Source organism: Lepidochelys kempii, chromosome 9 (genome assembly GCF_965140285.1).
Source record: "Lepidochelys kempii isolate rLepKem1 chromosome 9, rLepKem1.hap1, whole genome shotgun sequence".
NCBI classification, from domain to species: Eukaryota; Metazoa; Chordata; order Testudines; family Cheloniidae; genus Lepidochelys; species Lepidochelys kempii.
This window is the reverse complement of record NC_136388.1, coordinates 41,667,613-41,677,947: the sequence shown is the minus strand read 5'-3', so window position 1 is coordinate 41,677,947 and position 10,335 is coordinate 41,667,613. Positions and strand designations below refer to the sequence as shown.

At 38.0% G+C, this 10,335-nt stretch overlaps 1 protein-coding gene across 1 annotated transcript; it reads right to left on the bottom strand.

Annotated features, from left to right (window-relative positions):
* Positions 1-800: 800 nt before the first annotated feature.
* Positions 801-9,904, bottom strand: RBP2 (retinol binding protein 2). Its single transcript, XM_073358790.1, has 4 exons — positions 9,832-9,904; positions 5,547-5,725; positions 2,578-2,679; positions 801-871 (listed from the first exon to the last, which is right to left on the bottom strand). Exons 1-4 carry the CDS (start codon positions 9,902-9,904, stop codon positions 818-820), a joined length of 408 nt encoding a protein of 135 aa, XP_073214891.1. The 3' UTR covers positions 801-817.
* Between the last annotated feature and the right edge of the window lie 431 nt (positions 9,905-10,335).

The window sequence follows — 10,335 nt, the reverse complement described above, 5'->3', positions numbered from 1 at the left end:
AGACTGAGAGCACAGGAGACTGTTTACACACAGAATAGGTGCAGCATACATAATTGTTGTGCAGGCTTCCATTCAGCCCCTGTCAACATGCTTCAAGCTTAACTATAGGGACCAGCTCTTGAGTTGAGAGATTAGTTCAGTCTCTGTTCTCTCCACTGAGATTACTAGATAGCCAATTATGATGGTTGGTTTGGGGTTGTGAGCATCTGTCTATTAGGATTGGACTAAGAAAACACCAATACTTTTCACATCAAACAGTTGTCAGCTGGTAAGAATTTTCAGTAGCTATGGACCTGGGCTGAATTCAAATTAGTGACCTAGATGTGAAAGTCTGTGTATCCTATTACAAATCTGTTGAGCCATCCTGTTGCCTGAAACTATGGATTTAGTGACCCAGAACTAAATTAAATAGAAGCTGTACAATGAATGTCAGATTTACACTCACTCATCCAAACATATTATGATATTACAGCACCACAGAGAGATGTTCTGTTGTTGAGATAACTGTGACTGTTTAGTTACTGGATTGTTCTTAGAGGACTTACTATCCTACTTCTGGAAAAATTACCAGGATTTTAGAAGTGAAAGAAGTAATTACAAGAATGAGAATTATTTTTATTTAACTCTGGATTGAAAGGCAAGAGACCTTAAAACATGCAGAAGTGTTTCAATGTTAGTGTTAAAGGATGTGTTTGCCTTAGTTAACAGTGCACAGAAATGCACTTACATGGCAGTGTCAAGCAGGCATTACATAGCTTTTAAAAAACCCATATAGCATAATAGCACAGCGTGGAACCGGTTGGACTTTCTGGTTAGCCTACTTTTTCTTCTTAAATACTTGATGGCACACCTGGTCTTCACATGTCAGCTCCTACAGCATTAAAACAATTGGTAAGTATATATTATTCTGAGCTATATTTCCCATCTACAGCACCCCCTTTGAAAAATCACTGTAAGACCAGCTGAACCACAACATCAAGAAAAGTGTTGCTTATTTAAAAAAAGCAGTATGTTCTATGAAGCCCTAATTAGCTGACATGCATTGCAGGTTGTGATAATTAGATTTTGACACTTGAATTGAGTTTTAAAAAGTATAAAAATGAAAAATCCATTGAAATGGCTCTGTAATGGTGTGGCTTTGCATACTCTATTATCAAAACAACATACTATAATTTATTAGAAGCACTGAAGCAACAAGGGAATTACAAAAAGAGGGTGGAGGGAAGTCTCAGAAAGGATGGGTACAAGGCCAATAGTGTTTCAATAGACTCATGCACCAGCCCACTAGGTCCTCCTGTTTCCAGAGATCTCAGTTTGAATCCTGGTGCCAATAATGAGAACTTTCATTAATGGAATTATTGGCAAATTTTGAATTTATATTGTAATAGGGTAGTAGAAGTCTGTCTGTCAGCTGGGTGACAGTGGTTTCTGCTTAGATTGAAGAAAACAATAGTATTTTTTTATTAATCTGATTGACCTTCCAATGGTAGTTAGATGGCCATCACAACCATCCAGAATGTAAAATGTGGCTTATATAACCGCACAAAATTAATTCTAACAAGAAAAGACTTCAAGGCAGATCCTCAGCTGGTGCAAGTTTTCATTGCTTCACTTCAGTCAATGGAGCGGTGCCAATTTCCACCAGCTGAGGATCTGGCTGTTCATGTGATAAATAGAGGAGACATGCTAAAAAGAAAATATTAATGCATACTGTCCATCAAATAGATAACTCTGAGCTCTGTATTATAGCCAGCAATCTAGTTCTAGGGTGAAGAAATGCATATTCTGATAGGCAAAATAATTCCTAACTATCTATACAGATCCAAATTTGGTGAAGTTAGTATTAAACTACTCACTAAAAGCTGTGTGATTCTGCCTGTTACTGTCTCTTTCTGAGCCCCTAACATCCAGCATTACCATGCACAATTTACCGATTGTTCTTCTTGGGACTCCAGCGTTCCTCCATATGCTCTCATTTCTCTTTCCAGATGTCATTGACTGCTTATTTTCTTTACAGGCCCATATGGCATCTCTACGGCTTGCTGCATTTCTCTTTGCATCCCCGTTTACTAACTCAACTGTTTGACATTTTTTTTTTTTTTTTTGCGGGGCGGGAGCGGGAGCAGTAGCACAAGATAACTACACTATAGATTGCTCACTAGGTTTCCCTGTGTATTCTGGGAGAGTTTTTTCTCATCTGGATAACTGCATAGTTCTTGCTAGAACTCATTTTTTGGAATGACAAAAAAATATTTTTCTTACAGGTTTTATTCAGCACATAAACACTGTGGTTTATTTTTAGTATTTACTCAAAATGCAGAAGGAATTGGATGTGCTATGTAACTGGAAGGGTTAAGGGCTGCAGTGCAGTGAACTGGACCAAAAGTCACTGTAGGTTTGTGGTTTATTTAGGAAGTAGGTGGAGACAAATTAAACAGCCGCGGTTCTGGTAGAAAGGGGTTTTTAGAGTTTAGGTATCAGAGCTGTGTGAGTAAAATGAAAAAAATCCTTGGAACTATAGTAACTATACTATTTCACAGTCTCTGTTACATTCTATAGTTGAAAGTCAGCTCTTACCAAATGCAGTCTCTCCCCTTCAATCCAATGTGTCCAGCCTCTGTTTTTCTTCTCTCCCTTCTGGACACATACTAATTTATCACCATCCCAAATCACGAGCGTCTGCAGCGATCAAAGGATTAAATCCAGTAAGTTAACTAGGGATTTTGGAAAACATCGAAATACACCAGAACTAACAATGAGGTAGCATAACTGGAGTGTGTGATCAGAAAATCCCACCTGCTTGTCTGAAGACACTAGTGGCCCAAATGCCACTTAGTATAAAGTTCTTTATGTTGTCACCTTGTAATTATTTCTTCAGATACCATGATACAGACCATATGTGTGCAAAGGAAGGGGAATGAGTTAATTGAATTTCTGATGCTGTTTATAATCTTTTTTTATTAATGCTTTCATATAGCGAGAAAAGAAAAATACAGTTTTCATATGCAGTGCTATTCTATAAAGTGCAATAACTGGAATGCTATGGATCATAGTGACTAGTGCAGCATTAACACCGCCTCTGTCTGTACATAAAACAGACAGACAGAGAAAAAGTATGTAAATGACACTTGGTACAACACAGTTATAGTTTATTTTATAGCATCCTTCAGGCGCTGTAACCAAGAGCTTTAAAGCCAGAGCAGTCATATGTTTTCACAATGAAATTTAAACTGAGTATTTCGTTAAAGGGAGAGAATGGAGGCATGGCTTGGCTGCTGGTACCACTCCCTCTCATACTGACAAATATTGTCTCATTGATGGGGGTGTATAAGGAAACAATCTATTGTCTTGTTTTATATTTAGAGCATAGGCTCTTTGGGGCAGGGACAGTCTTGTTGTTCTGTACATCACCTAGCACAATGGGGTCCTGGTCCAGGCCTGGGGCTCCTACGTACTATGATGATACAAAAAAATAATAAATGAGTTCCAGGTAGAATGCGCACCAGAGGCAGGGGTGAATGAATGACCTAAGCCTCCTCCACCTCCCACAGTGCAGAAGGGATAGAGACAAGCCAAAACTGGAGAAGTGGAAAGTGTTGTGCATGTAGTTGGAGAGAGAAGAGGAAATGAATCCAGAGGCAGAGTTCTGGAAAAATCAAGGGCAATTTTAAATTAGAACTGGAGACTAATAGGAAACCAGTGAACGTGACTCTCCACAATCTCTAGATTTAGGGAAAGAGAGAAAATGGCATATCCACAGCATTCTGGACTCTCTAAAGTTGAGAGAGGGATTTAGGGAGACTGTGAAGTTGGAACATCATTCGTCAAAACAGGAAATGATTAAGACATGACTAAAATTACAGCACAGTACAGTCAGAATCAAGATAAGGATAATGTCGCCTAAGACTAGCAATAAAGTTTTCTCCACTACACAACAATTTATACAGGGGAAATGATATCAGGTAGCAATCATTTAGATAAGAGATCAGGTGGAATTATAATGTTGCAACAAGGAAGTCCAACTTGTCCCAAGATAAGAGGAGAAAAATAAGGTTACAGAGAGTTCAGTGAAGACAATTTTGTTCACAGATGAGATTGCTGATGGCTTTGACACAGGGAAAGGAGAGTGGGGAAGGTTATAGATGGACCAGGTTATAGATGGATTAGTGGAGACTTGTGTGCATTGTTTTAAAGCAGTAAAGCTGTTTAGTACCTCACCATGCTCACTGTAGAAAGGGCTGGGGAGAAGTGATAAAGGTTAAAGCAGGGGATTTGGAAGCCTAGAAAGGACATTATAAGCCTGATTATTCTCTGACTTACACTGTTGTGAATCAGAAGTAACTCCAGAAGAGCTACCTCACGTGAAACTGGGGCAAGTGAGAACAAAAGCATGCCTATGGGTCAAAAAATGCCTTCAGTTAAACCTGTGCAGCTCCTCTGGGGGATTCCATGAACGCAGATAAGGACAGGATTCATCTCTATATGCTGCCTACTTCCTCTGTGAGGACTAATGAGACAAAGTGGGTCTTGCTGTCAGTAAGCTTTGAGCTGTGCGACCATCTCTCCAGAGGCTGACAGCAGGATCTGAGTTCAGAGATTAAAGCTGTTTACTGGGATAAGTTGATGATGCAGAAGTAGGTGTAAGGTCAGAGAGGAGCAAGTTAGCCAAGAGCTGAGGAAGAGGGTAGAACTGGTTACCAGCTGAAGAGTTGGCATGGATAGGATCAACAAATGATAACAGAAAGAGAGGTGAGTGGTTGGGATAAGTTAATGATGCAGAAGTAGGTGTAAGGTCAGAGAGCAGCAAGTTAGCCAAGAGCTGAGGAAGAAGGTAGAACTGGTTACCAGCTGAAGAGTTGGCATTGATAGGATCAACAAATGATAACAGAAAGAGAGGTGAGTGGCTGTTTGGGGCAGGTTTTCAAAGGTCCTTTGCATTGTTGAAAGTCTCTGTTACATGTTTTCAGGGGATGTTAGGGGAATAAAACTGATGGCAGTATTGGTAGAGGAAAGCAAGGGTGTGTTCAGTAAATGAATACACCAAATTGTTCAGGCCATGATCCCTTAAGAGGTCTTTTCGCGGAACTCCCACTGACTTCCATGGGAATTCCACATGTAGAGGGCTTACAGGAACAGACTCAGATAGAACTGGCAATTTTAAAATAATGTGGAGGGGAAAAAAGTCTTAGTAGTTTTAAAGTGCAACTTCAGCAGCAGCTAAATTATAAGTGACAAAATATACTTCCTCTCTTTACTTTTAAATATAGAACACTACAAAGAGGTTTATCATAGAATGACAGGAAAGATTCCTTGCTAGAAAAAATGTAATTAGTTATTGCCCTCACAAATCTGGGAAACCTTCCTGATTTGCCTATAAAATAAATATTTGCAATGTGAAAGAAAAATGCAAATTACCTGCACTTTAGAGACAAACATTCTCTAATATCTGTAAATTGCTTTCCATTATTTTTAGTCAGGAAATTTACAGAACTGCTTGCCCTATTTTTAACTGCAGTGTTCATGGAAATCAAATACTAAGCGTATACCTGCACAACTCGGTTGTCAAGCCCCTTGGTGTATTCTTCAAATGCCACTCCCACAGAGTAATTCAGTTCATAGTTTCTGAGAGTGCTCAGTGTTTTTGTCTTAAAATTGACTCCATCTTGAATAATTTCTTTCGTTTGTTTCAAGTGTCCTGCAATCTTACGAGTGGCAAAATCAATGCCTATCAACAAACAAAACAGAAGTGTATGATATACCTAGCCAAATTCCAACTTCTGGTACAAAGATGCAAAAGATACTTTTATATATACTCCAAAACTATGAAAACTACACTATGAAAAGCATTTGCACATATAATCCTCTCAATTACACGTAAAACAAGGTGGAGTAACTCTCTTCTAGAATTGGCTGACATTCCTCACTTGAAACTTTTTTTTAATAACAAAAAAGGTCTTTTTTTTTAATGAAAAATTGAGGAAAGTTTGTGTTTTTTCAAAAAGTGTTCTAATTTTTTGATGAAAAGCCTGTTTTTTTTTCAGTTTTGGGTATTTTTCCACCTTCATATACCCCTCTTCTTTTTTCATTGACAAAATGAAGGGCAAGGGGAGGCACGAAGTGGGAGAAAAACTGAAAATCTCCAAGATTTTCTGTATTCATGTTTTTGGAAAAAATAAAATTTCCACTGCTTTCGGTGAAAATTTTCAAGAAAACAGTACCGCTCCAGTACTACTCTTTGACCAGGTCTCCTCACATCTATAGAAGGATCTCAGAATGGGTGCAGTAGATATGCAGTAGATGTGTCTGATCCAGTGAATTTTGGCAAGTATCTTTTATTTCACCATAATCACAGATTATTGTTTGGGACTGTGTGTAATCTGTGGAACTGATTGCATTTATATTGACACTGGGACTATACTGCATGTGATTTAACAGCCATCTGTAAAAGCCATTATCCCCCTTATTGTAAAGTAGTTTGAATCAGAATCATATTAATTAGGAAACCCTTTGCAGAAATGATGCTTGCATGTAAATAAGTAAACAAATAAGAGCTATATTCACTAATTGTCCCTAGGAAAGAATGTTAGAAACAAAAATCAAAGTTGGTCAGACTTTAAAGGACAAAAATGGATAGAAAGAGATTATTTTGCAGCTTCCATATGGGTAAAGGATGGAAAGTTAAAAACAAAAAGGCAAATAGCCAAAGAGTACTGCATTTGACGCCCTCTTTAATATTCAGTCAGCATTTTGTGCCTGATCCCCTTTACCATTCCGTACTCTGTTCATGATGAAAACTAACATAATATAAACAACTACTTGCAACTGAATGCCCTGAAAGATATGTCAAATATATTACCATCATGACACAGTTTACTCTAGACAATACACTTAATGCCAGCTGCATTGCCAGGTACAATAAATATCTGACCATTTGGCAGTGAATCTTGTTATGGTGTTATATGCAAATGAAATAATCTAACATGTTTCTCTCAGAGACTGAAAAATAGTGTGGCTTGTTAACCATCCTTGAGCTTTTTCACATACAAATTAATCATTTTCGTCTCGGCACAACCTTGTACAAATGGAGCCCATTTTCTTTTGGTGGATTGATTATGCTACTGCTAAGGCAGTAATTGAATTGAGTGAAAGGACTGGCTGGAAAACAAAACAAAAAATGTTACTTTAACATAGGAAATAATGTTCATATTCAAGTATTTATACTCAAGGGTTCTCAAGTATATTTTTTCTGTTGCTGTGGATTAAAGGTATCTCTGGGTCTGATTTACAGCCAGGTAACAAAGTTTAGGTCTCTCGGAGGAAAGAAGTCTAATTTTCCAAAGGAATGCTATTTCTGACTAATCTATTAATCTTGCACTACTGCAGAAAATCAGGGGAGGTTTTATTAAACACATTTTGAACACATAACACATTTTGAACAATACAAGCAATAAAGATGAAATATGGTTTTATTAGATTAGATTGAAATACTTTGTAACATGCTTATGAAAAAGTTAAAGTTTCTGGCTTAAAGGGCAAAATGATTTGTTAATTAAAGTATATGAATGCATATGTAGCAATTATAAGGATGAATGAACCTCAAAAAGTTCAGCTTCATTGTGCTTTGGACCTGAACTTCTTAATTCTTAGAATACCAACCAAATGTAAAATCGGGAGAAACAGAGCAGAAAAATCTCTTTTCACTATTTCCATATAATTTCTTTTTCATTGATAACACTGTAAGTGAGGGACAAATTCTCAGTACCACACACAGAAATACACATCTAGATACTGCTTTGTGGCAAATTAGGTGAGGCACTTTTCACTAGCACTGAAGTGCAGTGCATAAAACATGGCCAGAAAACCCACAGAACAAAGGGCCTGATCCAAAGCCAATTGGTGTAAACATGGCTCTCACTCTGCAACCTCACACCAAGTTTCTTAGGGGGAGGCTATCTTGAAACTCCATCAGGAGGTTCAGTAGGCACATCTCCAGTGGAGGCAGTACAGGAGATGTAATGAATCAGCCTGTCTCCCAGACAAAATGTCCCTGTTCCCACCAAGTCTGGGCCTGCCCATTCACTGTACTGCACCAACCGTTTCTGAGCAACCCAGCAGATCAGGAATTGTGGGTGGCTTAAATTTCTGCAAATCCTTCTTCAAGTGGACTTCTCAGTGCTGGGTTCCTGTGGTCCTATTTCCACCTGAGGGGCCCAGGGGCTGAATCAAGCCCTTTATTTTATAGTCTAATGTGTCAAACACCCCAGAGAAATCCAGTAAGATAATTTGAGGATGGTTTCAGTCAGGTATCCTGTTGTCATCACTAACTGAAATAGTCCTGAGGATGGAACGGAGATGTGACAAAAGCACTGCTATTAGTTATGATACAAAAGGAAGCAGAGAACTGGGAAGCCCATTGCTTATTGTAGCACGATCGGGATTAGAATGTTTAAAGATGAAATAATACACATCCTATGGGAGTGAGGCACCAAGCGCCTATTGAATTTCAGTCTAAATTTTAGAGGGGAAGTACCAATCTAAAGAGAGATATTAATAATATTATTACCAATTGCTGGCCTTCTTGGTAAAAGTTTTTAAGAAGAGTAGATATGAGCAGTTATGACCCAACTGACAGAATCAATACAACAATATTAGCAGATGATACCCAAGGGAGAGTTTAGGAGAGGAGAAAGGAACAGAGTGTTGAGTGACATTACAACCAGATTAAAAGACTTAGTAAAACTCTCAGTCCTGTTGAAAGAGAGACTCATACTCTTCAAGTGCATGTCTAGACTAGCCTATAAGGAAGAAGGACATTTAAACAATGAAGAGAATTTGTCAGTCACCAAGAATGACAACAATATTAGAGCTCTTTTAGCTGCTTTTCCCAACAGTACATTTGTTCAGAGATCACTTTTCAGTTGAGTGGAAAGGATTTTCCATCCCTCGTGTAGTCTTGCCAGCATCAAGCACTCAAAAGTCATGAGTCCACCCACTCCAAATAATGAGATTGGCTTATAATCATGATTTTAAAATAATAATAAATGTTGGGCTCTTTTTATCAGCCTCCTGGTTCTGAGCCTCTGGGGTGCTCTCATTTCACATTTTCAGGCTGTCCTCTGCAAAAATCCAGATCCAGTAGCTAAGACTTTAAGAAAAATACTAAATATCATGAAACTCGCATGAGTCAGACCCCTTAGGTATCCATAATGTCCTATAGGGTTAAGATAGTTTTATCTGCATGCAAACTAAAACATCTGAAATTACATTTGTATTGAAAAGATCAAATATAAAATGGTCCTCAAATTAACAGAAGACAATTATCCCTTGTAAAACTTTTACACTGTCATTATAATAATTGAAGACACTAATGTGGGGAAAATAGAGTGCATTGGCATTACTAGGAGCTTGGTCTCCATTCACATTTCCAGCTCTCTTAATGTGCTGCTTGCACTAAATTAACTTTCTTTCAGTGTTCTTTTAACATCTAAATAAGGATTCCATTTATTAATAACTTTAATTTTCTTGCTGTGGAAATATGCTCCCATAAAAATTGTTAGAAGGTTCATTACTATGTAAACTTTTTACTATACCTGTTAGTTCAGTTACAGTTTTTGCTCCACTGCTATGGAGTATCCTGTTACTTGCTCGGGAAGTCACTCAATTTTATCTAGACATATTATAGCAAGTGTATGATTTTTTAATATTACTGCCAGAAAGTCTTATCCCCAAAACATATCAAAGGAGTAAGACTGCTGTACTATTAATCTTTTTTAAATAGGCATGATTGATAAATAAAAGCTCTTGTCCCAATATCGTATTTTTTTCATTTACCTAAGGCAACCATGTAACCGTCGAAGTTTTCATTGGATTCCATTTCCCACATTCCATTGTAATCGGCAGGCATGCTGGCTAAGAAGGGCAGATCAAATGCTGAGCCTGGAAGCAAGTTCTGCAGAGAGAATGTGTTATAACTGTCCTTTTTATATCTTCCTTGGATAAAGTTTATGATTTTCCATATAATAAAGTCTGAAGGTCGGAGATATAACCCGACAGAACTTTGCTTCATTAACAAAGTTCAGGAGGACAGCAGACAGGCCAGGAATGGGTTTCTGAAGCAAGAACTAACAGAGAAAGGTATTTTACAGTGACCTTTGTAAAGAACAGCAATCTCATATAGACATTCCTTTGAAACGTGCCACAATGTCAAACTGTGCAACCCAATGTAAGTTCTCTTTTTCAATTCACTTCTCCTACATACAATAAGCCCCAATTAAGAGCCTGGCCTTGCATATTTCATGCGCCCTAACTCCCATGTGAAGTTGGTGGAAGTTTTGG

Excerpts from the sequence above, each read along its gene's own strand:
- RBP2 (XM_073358790.1), bottom strand. The coding sequence starts at position 9,904 with ATGCCTGCCGATTACAATGGAATGTGGGAAATGGAATCCAATGAAAAC. Across the intron at positions 2,680-5,546 it reads TTGACAACCGAGTTGTGCAG|ACGCTCGTGATTTGGGATGG; the intron begins GTATACGCTTAG and ends TGATCGCTGCAG. Across the intron at positions 872-2,577 it reads AAGGGGAGAGACTGCATTTG|GAGCTGACATGTGAAGACCA; the intron begins GTAAGAGCTGAC and ends TTAATGCTGTAG.